Source organism: Fundulus heteroclitus, chromosome 1 (assembly GCF_011125445.2).
Source record: "Fundulus heteroclitus isolate FHET01 chromosome 1, MU-UCD_Fhet_4.1, whole genome shotgun sequence".
NCBI classification, from domain to species: Eukaryota; Metazoa; Chordata; class Actinopteri; order Cyprinodontiformes; family Fundulidae; genus Fundulus; species Fundulus heteroclitus.
This window is the reverse complement of record NC_046361.1, coordinates 15,379,197-15,396,694: the sequence shown is the minus strand read 5'-3', so window position 1 is coordinate 15,396,694 and position 17,498 is coordinate 15,379,197. Positions and strand designations below refer to the sequence as shown.

The following is a 17,498-nucleotide window of genomic DNA, read 5'->3' as shown; positions in this document are numbered from 1 at the left end:
AAGACAGTGCGCCTAGGTGTGCTTCCCCTTGTTGTTTTCACGGAGCTGAAGGTATAGCAGAACAAAGCAGCAAAACTCTGTTTTGCATTATAATGTGCAGTTTGAAGTAGATCAAAAGTGCTATGTAAGCAAAGCTATGAAAGCATTAACGGTCCAGCATACGTCCAGGAAACGTTCAGAAAGCACACCAAATGTAACGTGGTGGACTGTTCTGAGTAAGCAAGGCTGTAAGTGGATAAAAACTGTAAAAAATAAATGTTTGACATTATTTACTTATCTTTTTATTTATGTCTCTTGATGTCTCACAAGAAGAATGTCTCTACTTTGCTCAGTTCCACGGATAGCTCGTTTGTTTCGTGAATTTCTGTAGAAATGCAGCACATTAGAAGAACCGGGTAATCCAAGCAGAACTTAATAGGCAAGTCTGCCGCATCTGTGACTGCTGTTTTCTCAGTCTGGAAGGTGTAAAAGTCCAAAGTGAGATGAATCACTAATGATCTGTAACAAACATGAGTTTCAGATATCTGCAGTGGTTGTTTCTGTAATCATGTTGCTCATTCAGAACATTGTGAAAAACCCAAACTATGCCTATTCTCTCTGAGATAAGTCATAAAATTCTTTCTGCCAGAGCTACAAAATTGTGTTTTAAATAACTTACTGTCATTGTCTGAAGTATATTGCTGTTCCATCTTTGAGAAAACACAGACTCTTGTAAACATTCTCCCTTTTACTCCCTATTCTTTCAAGTTAGAAACTCTTATAAGACTGTGGGTGCTTTGTAAATTACTTTCATAAATTTTACAATAATATTTTGACATGAAAATCTGATGAAACCTAAATGATTACATATTTGACTCTCCCCATGTGATATGAACCCAATTTATTTAAAACTTTCCTGAATGAGCTCTTGGAACATATGGATAAGTTGTTGCCATACGATTATACCGTTGTGGACGAAATACGAGGATTGTGGGAAAATCGTGGCTCTAAATCTGTGGTCTTATGTCACACAGTAAGACAGGTTCTAGGCAGGCTGTTGTTAGCATCTTGTGACCAAATATAACCTGTGATTAATATCTGACAGTGTCAGATATTTAGAAAAAATATCTCCCAGTGTTACAGCTGCTACAACCTGCGTCTAATCAGAGTTGTTGGATATGATATCCGCCACAGGTTATGGACGATGCTGCCCTGCAAATAAAGATAAAATTAATAAGGTTTGGATTTGTGAATCAACTCTTGTCAGAGATAGCCCGTCTTGTTTGATCCGATTAGACAAGTTTGTTTCATCGGAGCAAACACAGCGACACACAGAGCATCAAGCAGTGCTGTGAACAGGAGCATTTCTATCAGCTGTGTGCATGTCGGAGTGCACGCCAGGTTCAGACCAATGACCGCTTGCATTGTTGTTCTCTTATTGTGGTTGCCTCGATCAGTAATCCATAATTTCATTCCTCGAAGGCTGGTGTCCTGCCGCTTTTATTTGTTACTTTGCTCCAACACACCTGAGTCTAAACACAGAGCTTTCCTGGAGGATCATCTGAAGAAAGTATTGGGACTGGGACAGAGTCTCAACTTTTAACAGAATAATTAGCAACGCTACAAGAGAATGGTTTAGATAAAATATTTCATCTTTTAGAATGGCCCAGTCAAAGTCCAGACAATGATCCATTTCAACATTTGTCGCAAGCTTTGAATTTTGACGTTCACAGATGCTCTCTGTGTGAAATACCTGAGACTGAGCCATTTTGTAAAGAAAAATGGCCAAAAGTGTTCAAATAGCAGAGACATCCGTCAAAAGACTTGTAAGTGCAGCAAAGGGGGGTTCTACAAAATACTGACTTGGGAGGTTGAATACAAATAGAAGGCATACTATCCAGCTTTTTATTTGTAAAGAAATTGGAAACGAAACATAATTTTCCTTCCATTTCATATTTGAAGACAACCATTCTACACAAAAGCCCCAGTCCGCAGTCGTGGTTTATTGCCACATGTAGTTTGTTTTTTATCAAAATCATGTAATGCTTTCGCATGAGAATGAAAAACCCCAAGTAAAGCAATTCAGCAAAATTTAAAGCAACTCAGAAATTAGTAATGTTCCAAACTTCTGAAACTTAAGTTTGTATTGGGATAGCTATTGATTTGATTATTTAAGAATTTGTAGTTGTGAATGTGGGTGCAGCAGCTATAACATCAGATTGACATGTGGTGACATCACAGTAGTGCAAGTTTTATCCTTGAATGAGAGTGGATAGCCTTGGAGTTTTAGTAGCAGCTTGGCCATACTCCTCTCTTGCAGAAGTGATGGATCGCAAAAGAGTCGGTGTTTAGAAAAAAAAACAAAGGCAGCATTTAAGCTCCTAGCTGCCCACTGCTCTGTTTTATCCTCCCTGGCATAAATCTCAGTAAAGGCATAAAGAGTTTCTCCTGAGAGGGAAAGGAAGGGTTATTTGTTTCACTTTGGAGATGATCTGCTGTAGAGGACAGGTGGGAATTTCTGTTTGAGTGTAAGGGAGGTTTTAGGCGCAGATAAAACCCTTGGAGCATGGGACGGAGACAGATGAGGGATGTGGGACAGAGCTGTGCGATGCATTTTTGCAAACAAGGAAGGAACGTCTTGGTTAAAGCTTTTTACAACAGACTGTGACTTAAAAAAATTTTTTTTTTTTCTTCCATGAAATGTGGTCTTTGCCGGCAAAATGTAAGGTAAATTGTTCCAGCTCAAACACATCATGTCATTTTCTCCCGTTGAGCAGGGACACTCTTTTGTCTCGCTGACAGGACCCAGGCCAGAAGACAAATAGGCGGCCAGGGATTGGTTCAGCCACAACAACAGCTGCTCATGTCTGGCCACTGTTACATTATACAGAAGGCTTTGGACCGGAAGACGGAGATTTTTATTTTAGTTTATCAGAAAGCAGGTTCTACATTTGTACCAGGCACTTAAAGCTGTTGAACTTCAGATATTTATATTTATTTAAAATAAAAAAGTTCTAATTACTTTCTTTTTAGCCTTCAAAAAGCAGAACGCATACAAAGGTATATTGAAAATACATAAGGCCAGACATGATTGAGCCTTTAATAAAACAGGTAATCAAATTCCACTTTGACTCATGTGCCAACAACTGAAATGCTTTAGTTTTTTCTTTGTTCTAGTAAGTAAATTAAACCCAAAACAAATAAAGCTATCAGTATAGCTGCACTAATCCAAGTGTATTTGGTCCATTTAGTCTCTTTTTTAAAAACTCCGAGCTGATCAGATTTTGGCTGCTGCCAGTTTTTCTTGAAGAACTTTAATGAATAGCATTAAAACAAATCTGGCCCTCTTACTTTGAGAGGTCAATTATAATTTATATTAGGAGCCAAAGAGACAATGTGCCGTGTGCGAATGAGCAGTTGCTCTTTGAATTTTAAGATGTAGTGTCTTGACTTCATCTTAAAATTCAACAGCAGTCTCAGCAGTGTGTATTCTCTTGAAAGTGTTGAACTTCATCTTCAATCAGAAAATTCCAGAAAACTTCCAGCATGTCTTAATTCTGCTCTTATCAAGACAGACAGAAAATGATAACGTGAAAAGGACAAAAGCAGAACAGCTTTGTTGCACTTCATTCAGCTTTCCTGCTATCTGCCCAAGTCCTATTCCATGTTTAAAACATATGTTTAGGTGTAAAATACTGTTTGCTGTCTTATTGAGTCTTACACCAAATGCAATTTTCCAAACACATCACTGATACCGAAGATGAAGTATGAGTCTTCTTCAAACTAAACAGCAAGGTTAATAGCGAGACCTGATGCCATTGAAAATGGTGCATTCACTAATTGGGAAATTAAAACTGGCCAGTCTATCTTAAAATCGTCCAGTTATGGTCTCCAGCTGATTTATCAGTGGATCACTGGTAATAAGTCTTTAAATGTCTTTCATATGTGGGGTTTGAGGCTTTTTGATCAACACTTACCCTGATGAATTTCTCGCAATTGTATTGATGTAAAGCTGATCTAAACATGGAAAGAGTCCAGAAACTGTCGACCTATATACACAAAGTTAGATACCATGGGATCCTCTGCAAACAAAAATTAAAGTTTGGAAGAATATTTCACCTTTATCATGAAGTCTAATTTGTGAATGCCCTGAAATGTCTTGTATTCACCCCACAATGGGCTTCATTGTTTCTCAAATTATTACAAGGGAAATATATACCCGTTTGGATTGAAAAGAGATGCAGAAGCACCGCAAAAATAGAGATGCAGAGAGAAGCACTCGAGATTCGAGTGAGTCAATAAAAGCTACATTGTCTTCTATTGTGAAGGCCATTTTCAGGGGGGGTTCTGCAAGCATGTCTGCAGGATTCAAAGAACCTTTACATGGTGCACTACATCCATAGCTTTTTTATGGCTTTCAGATATGCTCTGAATGACCTCCACTTAATATCTGGCTTGTGAATGCTGCTAGTCTGCACTGTGTGTGTGTGTGTGTGTGTGTGTGTGTGCCCTTTGATCAGGGCGTGTCTTAATATGGTCATGGGGGGGGGGGGGGTTGTAATGAGAGGATGCCTTGAATGGATACACACACACTCACAGTCACACACAGATTAACGGGGTAAGCTGTGCCTCTCATCTGGGATAAATGCGGTCAGAAAGAGGAACAGCTGAGCAAACAGCTCCAGCAAGAGGAAGAGAGCAGAGTGAAGAGGGAGAGAGAGCAGCAGGGATGACGGACTATTCATCCCGCCATAGTGCTGTGGATCGGCTGCCGCGTTGGATATGTGTCAGCCCCCAACCTGGAAAAATGGGAGCCGGTGGAGGTAATGGCTTAATGCATATATACTCAGCTGCCGGTATGCCTCTTTTTGCTCGAGCTGACTGAAATAGCAGTGGCAAACTAGTTCACCATACAAAAGAAAAAAGAAATGGTCATAAGTCCAGGCATGTCCCTTTGTTTTCTTTATTATAAGAAAGGGCAGACAGCTGTCAAGTCCTTTGTTGATTTGGAAAACAGACAAAAACAATCCTGAACTGTGAGATAAAGATTTTGGATTTAGCATTTTTCTGTATTCAATATTCTACAGGACACCAGATACGAAACACTAAAGAGAGGCGAGTTTTGTGCTTGACTGAACAAAAGCAAACTTTAATGTGACGATGTTGAGAAGTCTAGAAGCTCTTATGACCGGATGCTGCATGAAACTCACATCCAGAGTGCTGAATAAATAGAAGTAATTAGTAAGGATGTTCCAGTCAGGTTTTATCAAGTAATTGTTATCTGTCTGTGACTTTATGTAAGCCACACCCCGAGCAAGACGTCCGGCTGCAATTTGGGGCACCGATGTTTAAAACCACAGCCGGTTTTTCTGTGCACAAAATGAAAAAGTGTGATGTAAGCGGTCCACATTTGTTTTATCGACGTCATATCTCACAGAGAAATAACAGTAATATTTGCCTAGAACTTCTGTAAGTCATCGTCAGCAGAAGCAATGTGTGGTTTTATACAACACATATGGTTTTAGCCATATGTGTTGACAAAATATCTTTTGCTGTGTAGAAAAATGGATAGGACAAAAACTGCACCATCTAAAATGTCCATGGTGACTGAGTTCAGTGGGATGTAAAACTGATTAAATGAAGTGTTTTGCTGAGCTTTAAGGGTACAGTTTGTTTAAAGCATAGATGATTGAAACCAGATATTTATTTACACTGTATAGCAGAGGTGTCCAAAGTGGGACCCGGGGTCCATTTGCGGTCCTTGACCTAATTTTGTGTGGCCCCTGACCACAATTCAAGAATAATGGAAATTCGGCTGCCACTGCAGGTAGCTGATATAGACGAGTACATTTATAATTCTTTATGGTGAGATTATTACTGACAAACTCAAATCTACCAAAAATGTAAAATGTCAAGTACAACACAAAGTATTTCTCCTTTTTATAAGGCATTGTTTTTGTTTTGCTCATTTCTTTAATTAATTTAATTTAATTTTAATTTAATTATAAGTAGGACCACAAACGTCCACCAACTCTTATCCAAAGGAAGACTTGGGCACAGCCATACACTAAAAACACAGCAAGTGTTTCTTTTAAGAAATTAGTAAACTTTGTGCCTTTCTTTTGATAAGACAAACATGTAAAACCGTTTCGATGTTCGGTTCAACAGTGATTTACAGTTCCTCTTTCAACAAAACTGTCATTGCGTTCCTTTCAATAACATACTGCATGTTTAGTTTATTACAGACCAGGTCAAATATATATATTTTAAAATTACAGTAAAGTATTTGGCATTTTTAATTAGAGAAAAACTTTGTTGCTGTGGAGTAGTTTTAAATGTGTGATTTTGGCCGAAGTGGCAAAAAATTTGGACAGCTCTGCCGTAACGCATTTGGTATACTTGAAATGTACAAAATAATAAGGAAATGTTCGCTGACTTTGGACAAGTAATAAAATGTTGATAAACATGTATGTTGCAAATAAGTATAATTTTAATAATCCTAGCTGACCTAAAACAGAAAAAAAGCTTGGTCTGGTTTCCCAATAGATGGTCAGAAAATAATGGTATATGACTATTTTTAGTAAATGCCATTTCTTCTCATGAAATATTTTAATGGGACTAAGTATTATCAAATGTGTACTCCTAAATAACTCAAATTAAACTTCCGTTAAAGTTTGGGTTCTGGTATTGCACATAAGTTTATGGGAGATGAATGCTTTGATGCATTATTCACCAGAGAACACAACTGATTTGATAAGACTGCTGTGACAGGAGGAAAGGACAATAATTGTGTTACATCTAGTTAAAGACCACTGCGCTGCCAAACCCATTAACCTGGTATTTAGCAATCCATACAAATCTTAAAATGGATGTGTGACTCGGTTGTGCTGTGTGTGCAGTTTGGGTTGGAAATTAAACAGATACTGTAGGCTAAAATCCTCTTTTGTTCCTGGGCACTTGAAGATTGCCATTTTCCACACCCACTTTGCTGCCCAATTTAATTTGCTTGTGTTATATTAGACCACCTTTTCAGTGTTGCTACAAGCTTTAGGAGTTACCAAGCGAAAAATTAACTGTTATTCCACAGTTTCAATTTTGGCACATTGACATTTCTGCACCAGGATCACTGAACAGACTGCTATGCATAATTGCACCCTGAAAAACAAGGCAAAAATTGGCTGAAAAAAGATGCTTGTCAGTTGTTACTCCTAGTGTAAGAAGACTCAGGGCAATATATGATTTATTAGAAAAAAACAACACGTGTGTATCTTTCTATGTTAGCTAAAAATGTTTCCTTTTTTCATGCAGTTTTTTTTTAGCCTTTTATGCATTTTGACTTTGTTGGATGAGTGTGCAGTAACAGGACACCCCATTCAAAGTCTTTAAAGACTTTGGATGTTAAAGCCAAAGACAAAAAGATAAGATAATTTGTTTCATTTTCTTAATTTTTACTTAATTAAAATGATTAAAGTAATGTGATGATAAAAACTGGACATATGCACCTCTGGTTGTGAGGACTTTAAACTGTGTTTGGGCTGAAAATCATGAGCTTCACAGTGTTTATGTAGCCAGGATGACTTATCATCCTGCTTCCTCTGGTCTCTCTGCTGGTCAATAAAGACCACAGAAAAAAAATACGTGCCTCTAGATATAATGCTATAATTTCAAAAGATGTAGGTACAGTATGTGCTGTTTGCGCGTCCAACCATCTCCAGCGTCCACTCAGCAGCCTGGAGGAAGGATTCAAGGATTTCACCAAAATAAAAGCAACCTTTAGCCAAGGCCTTAGTGGAGGTGGCAGATATGGGAATTTTTCTCCTGAAAGCCAAGAATTAAACAGCCCAATAGGGGCTGAAGCTGGCAGTCTTGCCAGAAACACAATGGTTTAATGGGCATTGTGACAACCAGCTGATTTGAGCTGAGCTACAACACAGCCAAGAAAGCACAGGATCCATGGCATAGACAGAAGCCATCCAGTCTTGGTGGAGGTTTTTGGGCTGGCATCAGGAAGAACATCAGGTTTTTAAGCAGTCAGCAGCAGGGCTTTTGGATGAGATGTGAGGAATAATAACATAAAAACTTGACTTAGACCAACAACTGGTAGACTGAACACGAGCCAGTCTGTGGCAATATTCAAATTTTTTTAGCTGATTTCTGACCTCCAAACTTTGTGAAGTATTACCGTTAATATCTGTAAACAGCAGTATCTGCGTGTATTCTTTAGAGGAGCGAGTCCCAGACGTTGGGCCTGGACACCACTCGAAGCCTTCGGATCCTCTTCAGAAATAAAACTAAATAAAATAATAGTAAAGCACGTTTATGCTGTAAATGCCTGAAGAAATTAGAAAAAAGCAATATATTGGCTGTTGATGCTGTTTGTATTGTTAATGTGACCCCTCCACTGACTTAGTAGAGGAGCACTAGCACTCAACCCACAGTGGGGGGGTGCTCTACAAAACATAGACTCTCAGCTTAACTCTAAGCTTTCCAAAAGGGCTGTCAACATGTCTAAATGCAGAATGCTTCTCAGCGGACAACGCTGAAAACAGGATCAAACACCTCAGCTTGGCTGTAAAATGTTCAGTTCAACTGAAACTGACTCCGGGCCAGTTTGCTTCTTTTCCTGTTTGACAAAAAATCCCCAAACTGAGAGAAATTTATTGTCTTGTGACGGACAGCTCCTTTTTGTGTTTGAAAAATTCAGGTACGAAAGAACCAAAAAAGTAAAAGTACAAATCAATTAAAGAGCGAAAAATCCGGCACCCACCGAGATCTATAGGTCTCAGCAGCCAGTCGACCTGCCTCCGTATACATTCTTTTTTTTTTTTAGAGCTTTATACAGCTTTTTCTCCTTCCTCTGAATACATTTGAAGACACTTTGCTGCTATTTAAAATACCAAACTTTCTGACATCCTCCTGCAGTGATAACATCCTCATCGAACAGTGTTGTTGTTAGCATCTCTTGGTAGTGGTTCGCCAGGATTTGTTCACTGAGTGGCAAAATATCTGATGTTTAATGTCCAGTTTTCCCCGTTTAGGAGCAGCTGAGCTGAAAATTGTCAGATTCTGGGGTCTAGCTGATTTCCCAGTGCGTCTGTAACTTTTAGCCACATCAGAAATGGATCTGGGGGTTAATTTGAAAAAGCAGGCCTCAAGTTGTGAACGCTAGGCTCTCTTTAAATGACTGACTGCCCCTTAGCTTGACGCAGATAAAGTGTGACTGATTGGACGAGTCACCAGTAAAACGTGCTGTTGAATCAGTGTTGGAGAAATGGCCAGAAGTCCCACCTTGATGTTTCAACAACCTGAACGTAATCACAGGAGCTATGACAGAGAAAGCTACCAATGACACCTTCAGTAACCGCAGAGACAGCGTCGTGATGGATTTAGAAACAAAAAAAGGTTAAAAAAGAGAGGCCATGACGTTGGCCAACGAGTTAAACCTGCTCTCCTCTGACCGGACTGTGTGAGTGAAGCTCTGCTGTTACAGAATTAAAAACCCCAAGAGACTTCTTAGTCTATTTTTATGTCTTTGTAAAGCAATTTTTTTTTGTCATTTAGTTTTTGTCATGCATGTCATTTTGGGGTGAAGTACAGAGAGTGTTGTCCTATTTTCCGACAGCATGTCACTGTATATTATGCCAGATAATGACCATAGCAAATAGCCTTCACTTATTCAGAACTTATGAACAGATGGTTTCCCCAACGCTGCAGATGTGGGGATGCTGACTGTGTGCGCACACAGATGGTTGTACCTGCTTGAACATGCACATGCGTTTTTGTTTTTGTCTACTGATGTGTGTGAATGGATGTGTATTTCTGGAGTGCTGTACAACCCTGTGTCCTTATCCTGTGACGGCAATCCTTTTTTTTTCTTCCTGTTGGCACTATTCCAGATTGGGGGGTGCAGCTGATGGTGGTTATCAAATTCCCACAGGTTCGCTGTCATTCTTTTTACTATTCATGTCCATTATATAACCTCCTGCCTGCGTCTCAGGGGGTTCTTCCTTTTAAATCAAGGTTAAATCAAATCAGTTCCCGTGTCCAAATGATTAGGCCTCACCAAATTTTTAATTATCTTTAGCAGGAGAGAGCTGATAAAAGAATTGGGCAATAGAAGGGTGGCCGGAGGATTGGGGCTCTTTAACAGATAGCCGTGTTAGCGTACTTGAAACGTGATTAAATACAGTGTCATGTCCTAACTTCTCAATTTTAAAAGCTTATATTTTGATAGAAAAAACGACTTAATATTTATTCTGGTACAGTCTCTTGTATTTACACCCGTACAACTACTTCTGTCACATTCAATCCTAACAAATTGCGTTTTGTCGTTTTGATGACAACATGCAATTTGTTTGGATTGAATGTGACAAAACAACACAAAGTACACAAAGGAAAGAATAAATGGTTTCATTGTTTTTCCAAATAAAAGTCTAGCCTCGAGTCTTTGGCTGTGACAGTTTTGTACAGCTTTTGAATTACATTTATGCAGATTCTTCTGTGCAAAGTAAATCAAGCCCAGTCAGTTCACATGGGTGGATAGAGTTCGTGAACAGCAGTTTTCAATTCTTGGAGGGGATTCACAATTGGATCTAGGTGCGGGCTTGGACTAGGCCATTCCAATATCTGAGTATACTTTAATCTAAATCGTTCTACTGTTGCTCTAGCTTTATGTTTGAGGTTGTTGTCCGCCACCCTTCTAAAGTCAGAAAGAGCTTCTTCAAGGTAGGGACCCATACCTTTGTACTGTAGGTTTTGCAGTTGTACTGAATTCAGTTTTTGGGTGATGTATCGCACCGTGAGCTTAAACAATAATCGAATTGTATTATTTTATAACCTAACCTTGCACTAAATTCCTCCTTGATCTCTTGGCTGACCTTTCAGTTATCTTCCTTGTTCTTTATGATGCTGCTGGTTTACTAATGTTCTCTAATGAATCTCTGACACCTTCGTGAACAGTTTGACCTTTACTTTCCTTCTTTAGAGGACAAAACAGAGAGGTGGACTCTGTTTACAAATTGGATGACTTTTAAAGGTAATTGGTGCACTAAATTTTATTTAGGGCTAGCAGAGTGAAGAGGGATGAACAATAAATGCATAGCAAATCACTCAGATTTAATTTCAGTTACGGCCTACTTTGAGTTAGTCTATAAATTAACATCTTAATGAAATTAAAGTTTGTGGCTGTAAAATGACAAAACGTGAAACTGATCAATGGGTATTTTATTTATTTTACAAAAATGAGGAAATCTTCCACAAAGATTAGACATTCTTCAATAACACTATACATGAGGTGATTAAAAATTATTTCACCACCTATAACCACAAAAAAAAAACTGAAATTATTTTCTATTTCCATTAAACATATCAAGTAACTTATTAGAAATGTAGCACTAACTTCAGACCTTTCCTTCCATCCCTCTGCAAGAAAATGACTCTGGCAGACTATTCTAGCTGGGACTTCAAAGATTATATTTCCACAGATTTGCTATTCTGGGAGTAAAATGGCCGTTGCAGTGAAACAGAGTTCTGATGGGAAATGTTTCCATTTCCCTGGGTCACTCTGACTTTTGGCCCTCTTGACATGCGGCAATGGGGCAAGTTTCTTCAACCGTTCAGTGTTCAAAGGCTGTGAGACAGCAGTAGGCATCAAGTCACAAACGTACCGATTTATGTGCTATTTACTCAAATCTGTGCAAATTGACAGATGAAGTCCCCTTGTTCTAAACTTTAGCCAGATTCTCACTAGTAAGCCTAATCCGCCTACGCTCATCTTTTCCACATAATCTCAAGAATCTGCTTTAATCCACAGATGTCGGCAATCTCTGTCAATAAGCCTCTCTGCGTGTGTGCTTGAGTCTTACTGTAAATTTGGGTTTCTGTGTAACATAGTTTCCTGTCTTTACCATGTCCCTCCACCATGTTTTACTCCCCTCAGCATAAGTAATGAGCATAAAAATGGCCGTGACAAGCATCCCCTGAGTTACATATATTATTTAGCTAATGGTCGGATGGCGGATGCTTAAGTGTTCATGCTGAGACTAGATCCTTGCAGGGGTCATAAGTCCACTGCCTGATTTTTCTTTTTCCTTATTATTCTAAATAGGATCAGGGAGCTTCTTCCCAGTTGGGAATTACATTGTTGAGATTAAATTTTTCTTTCCTAGAAATAATTTTTAAAAACAGTTATGCAAAGGGGTGAACATGAAAGTTTAAAATAATGGGGAATATATAAAAAGTTGGTCAGCAATAATGTACGAAGGGTTTGATTGTCGTAATGCCAATAATTTTTTTAAATGAAAATATAAGTAAAATCTAATTTATTTATTACAACATGTTATCATTTTAGCTCCTCATGGTTAACCATTACCTTGATAAAAAAGTTCCAGTAAAAGTTAAGTCAGGACTTTTAAGACTCTCTTAAGTCCATTATGAATGAACATTTAGAGCCCCACAGTTTGTTTATTATTATAGTTATTATTTATTACCTAATATTTTATATATATCTTATATAACTAATTAAATATGATTGTATCCACTGATGTTGGTGTTTTAACTCTGGCATGATGCTTAGGTGCTTTAACATCTTCAGGCTACTGAACAGTTTACTAATTCAATTAAATTTGATTTTATTTATATAGAGCCAATTCATAACACATGTCATCTCAAGGCACTTTACAAAGTCAAATTAAATCAAATTATACAGACTGGTCAAAACGTTTCCTATCTAAAGACATCTAATTACCTAAATATCTGATTACAATTCAGTAATATTTTTTTCATTATATTATTACACTTTTCCCATTGAAGACTTTATTAAACTGCCTTTGGTAGCATTTAAAATACCTTGGGGTATTTTTTGTGTCACATATTCAGCCATCAGAAATATATATATATTTTTTTTTTTTTGCATTTGATGAATGATTAAATGATATGATAAAAATCTAAGAAAAAATAAAAATAGTATGTTTTGTGTATACCTTTTTTAAAATATATTTAGATGAACGTTTGTTAGTGGTATGAAAGCGCATCACTCTACCTCTTCCTTTTTCTCGAGGCAGTGTTGGGATGACGGCTTGGGGGCAGACCAAAATGAATGAGGAAATTAAATATCATTTCAGCCGCTCCTCCTAGGGTACTGTGTAAACAACCGACAAAATAATTTGCCCAGCAATTTTCATGCATTGCCCTATGTGACAGACTGAAAAAAAGGAAGAAAAAAAAGCGTGGAATGCTTGTACAACTTTACACCAGCTGAGTCCTCAGCTTGGAATCTAACGTCGCTAATTGCAGTCATTAGCTTGGCTTAAGTTGAGCAGTTCAGATGTTATGCCGACACGGCTGTGCATGGTGACACATTCTGCTATATTGTGTAAAATCATCCAGAGCTAACTGGAACACCACAGAGGGCTGGCTGGTGCAATTTGGAGATGTTAATTAGTCTATTGGATGGAGCTTGTACCCTCCTGAGCATTGCCTTTGTGTGGTGCCCTTTTCTATATACACAGCCAACCTAATGCTTATGCCAATAGAAATGTCGGGATATGTGTTCGCATGTGTGTGTATGAAGAATTGTTGGACATGTGTATATCTGTTTGTACGCTTGCATTCAAAACTTCGGGGGTCCAATTAATGAGGCAGCCATTTGTTTAACCTGATCATGCAGTAGTTTATGCCACCCACTTCCCCTGGCACAGAAGTTTGCCATATCCTTAAAAGAATCGCATTAACACATCAACGGTAACCCTCCCCCTTTAGCTCCCTGTGTCCCTACTTCCCCCATTCACATGCTAAAACGGACCATCAATATTCAGCTGTCTATGCGCCAGCCAGTCATTAGTGATGCCAGTGTCTGGGGATGGACCACTCTGCTGTCATCTCTCAGTCTTTTTGGCCCATGTGGTGAGATCCGCTAAAATATGCTCAGCCCTGAAACGAAGCTGGTGTTTTTTTTTTTTTTGGTTTTTTTGGTCTGCAATGTTCAGCAAGGAGCCAAGTTCTCAGATTTTACACACAAGCTGTCAAAAGCTGCCACACACAAAACGGGAGGGGGCAAGTTTGTACCGAAGCCAAATTCATCTGAACAGGCGTGTTTGGTAGCAGCTTCTCAGCAAAGGAGAAAGTAAACACTTTCTCGTGATTTATGGAGAATTCAATCAAATAAGTTGTAAGCAGTCCAAATTTAATCATCGACTTGAAACAGTCTGCCACAATCTCTGCTTTGTAGAAGTGAAGTGATGAGGTAAAGTAATTTCCTGTCTGTCAGGGTTGGAAAATAGATTCTTGGGAAGTGATGGGTGTACCCAGCATGGAATGACAAAAGTGCTGCAATGCCATAAATAAACGAATTACTAGACAATTATTTACATCCAGGTAAGTGCAAAATAATTTCTACCCCTGTTCGATTTGGATTTAAAGTGATATTTTTATTTGAACATTTTTCTTCTGGCTGGAAATATTGTTTTGGAATGCCCAAGCCAGAGTTCTATACAGTATTTGATAAAAAAAAATAAAAAAAATCTGAGGAGGGAGCTAAATATTACGGTGATGGGAGGGAGGCATTCCAGCCTCACCCACACATAACCAAACATAAATAATCAAAAATATATGTGGAAACATGGAATAAACTGGTTTAGCAATTATAAGAATGGGTTTAATGGCTCAATCAATGATTATTGAGAAAAACATATGTAATTTTTAACTATGCTAGTCTCATGTCTCATTTCCTATCAGAAGCAAACTTCTTGGTTGAAAAATAAGAATATTTAAAATCTTGATCTCCCAGGGTTATGAACAAATTTGGCTTTAGATCACAATATCAGGCAACTTGAAACTAATTGCATGTTTTACTTGTTTCCCCACAAATTACAAAGAGAAGCAATTCATTATTAAACATTCTTTTAATCAGCGAGGAAAACCCTATCAGTTCCTGCATTCACATGACATTCAATTAAATAACATTCCCTCATGCCGTCTGAGGTTAGATTGGATGTCCCTAAAGACAGAAAGAGTTTTGACTCTCCTCAGTTTGGAGTGAATTTACAGAAAATCAGCTTGGAGAGCATAATGATTGTCTTAAGTAAATATGACCTTTTTTTTACCTGATGGGAAAATAAATAAACCCCTAAAGGTAAACACTAGCTGTATGTTTCTCTTCACTAAAGTAACATGCTCTGACTCATATTTTTGAAGTAGGTGCTAAATGCACTTGAGGGAACTAATTTGCAAATTAGTGTCTGAGTGTAACAAATATCTTAATCAGATTACACAATGGAGGAACAGACATCAGAAGGCAGCAGAGTATAGGATGAAGCCCATGGTTTTAGAGAACTCGTATTTCGTAATTATTGCAATTATTGGCAACATGTTTTTGGTAGAAGTTTGAATGCTTGCTCCTTTTGTATTCTTCCTTTTCTTGTTTTTACCTTTTATCTGAAGAGTTGAGCAAGGAAATAAAACCTGCTAGAAAGATGTTCATATGGGAGCTTTTGTATTGAGTTGCTAGTTGAAGGCCACTATGGCCCAAGGCATGTGCTATTCAAACTGTCCTTTAAAATTTATTCAATATTATTGCAGGGATCCTGCAAAACAAGCCAGGTAGGATTATTTTTAATGAACAATAGCATGTTTGCTCTTAATACGCCACACATTACTATCGCTACAAGGCGGAATGCTAAAATAGTGTTTTCCTGCCCCATATGATAAGATGACATGGTGGTGTGCTATGTTTTCTCTTTCAATTAATAAGGTTAGTATATTACTTTTGTCTTGTTAGCAGAAGAAAACTCTCGGCACAACTGAGAGTAAGCTTCCAGATTTCTTCCAGACGACTAAAAATCAATGAGCAGGTTCTCACTTTTTATGAAGACTTTTTGTTAGTTTTAGATTCCTGTGGGTAAAATGCTATGCTTGTTTTACGTGAGTCCCCCAAAACAAAACAATATGAAAATAAAATGAAAACAAAAGTAAAAACAACCTACAACAAGAAAGAAACAGAACACCCTGTGTTCTCTGTACCCTTTATTGTTGTATTGTTTAAATTCACAGCTGGGTAATGCCTCCGCCTCTTTTCACTGTTAAAACTCTGCAGGCAGAGCTTATAGCGCTGTGTCTGACAAACACCAGAAGCTGCTCATCTACTGCCTGATATAATGCAAACAGTGAATCACAATTCTGAAAGCAAAACTAAGAAAAGGATGAGTGGTTGAATCTTAAGGTAAGGAAAAACACTGGGAAACATTTTACACACAAAAAAAAAATAGGTGCACTATTTAATGAATCCCATAAAAACAATATACATAGGTAGAATATGTCCATCACAGGAGCCTGCTTAGGTATGGTATATAGTAGGCTATTATATATTCATTTTTTGTACCTTCATATTCTGAATACAACTGATATATTGTTCTTGGTCAGCTAAATGGACTTTCCCTGTCCTTGATGCCTTTTATATGATACAGCTTATTCTAAAGCTCCTCACCAAGTGATGGTGAGAAAGAAAGAAAACAGGGAGAAAAATGTGTGTTAATCACAACTAGCATTGTCATAGCTATGTTCAATAATAATATGATTCATTTATATTTCGAAACTGTAGTGCATCTATGCAGAAAATGATTAAAAGAAACCCAAAAGAAAAAACAACAATATTTGGTCAAATAAGTGTCTTCCATTTGAACCAGTGCCATAGCAACATAACACTGAAGACAAAATAAATAAAAAAAAGTAGAAAAAGTAAAAAAAAAAAAAATAGACCTACTGGAACATAAATACTAATTCGAAAGCATAAAGGCAGGTACCTTAGACGGGTGACTTGCTGTTCTCAGGGCACTTCACATAATGTCAGACAAGCATTTTCTTCAACTCATATGAATCATGAAAAGCATTTGTGCAGTCAGTTGATTTTTGACGCTGTCCTCTGGGACAAGGAGAGACAACCTTGAATGTATGAAATATGTGAAACTGCTGTCCCTATGTCAGCAGGGAAACAGAAAGACCTTTCAGCTCTCTGTATAGAATCTTTAGATAAGCAGGCGAACTTAAATACACCCATAGCTCACACTCTACAAAGTGTGTCTGTGTTTCTGAAATTCACATATAATTCAGTTGGTTTTTATAGCAAAGTTTTTAGTTTTCTAAAATTTTAAATTAACAGGAACAGTGATGTAAAAAAAAGAAGAGCATCTGGCCATTTATTTTAAATTGAAATGAATATTAATGCAGGGGCCAGGAGGCCAGATGAGTCATGCAATTGCCCTTGTGTTCACTCCTTTGGGATCCAAACTGTCCCTCCAAGCCGAGGGCCGAATCAATGGCTGTGATTTGGGCTGCAGCTGGGGCTTCACTGCGAACATTATACCGTCCACTACAGGGGATGCTGGCTCCCTTATGGAAATAAATGAGTGCTCAGTGAAACAGCTGTAAGGTGCAGAAGAATGAATAAGAACTTTCATTTCACAGTGACGTCGGCACCTTGTTCATAATGAATCACATTAGTTGTCAGTTACTTTTGATGGTTAGCC

General features: G+C 38.0%; 1 protein-coding gene across 8 annotated transcripts in view; it reads left to right on the top strand.

Moving 5' to 3' along the window:
- kazna (kazrin, periplakin interacting protein a) overlaps positions 1-17,498 on the top strand; it is a 174,465-nt gene that overhangs the window by 37,087 nt on the left and 119,880 nt on the right. For 2 of the 8 annotated variants that reach the window (XM_036136167.1, XM_036136154.1), the window contains exon 1: positions 4,586-4,802. The exons of 2 other annotated variants lie outside the window; for them this stretch is intronic. In XM_036136167.1, the coding sequence (XP_035992060.1) occupies positions 4,625-4,802 (178 nt within the window). In that variant the 5' untranslated portion in view covers positions 4,586-4,624. Of the gene's footprint in view, positions 1-4,573; positions 4,803-17,498 lie in introns of those variants that run through there. 4 more of the 8 variants (XM_036136181.1, XM_021311264.2, XM_036136162.1 and 1 more) reach the window with 4 other exon arrangements.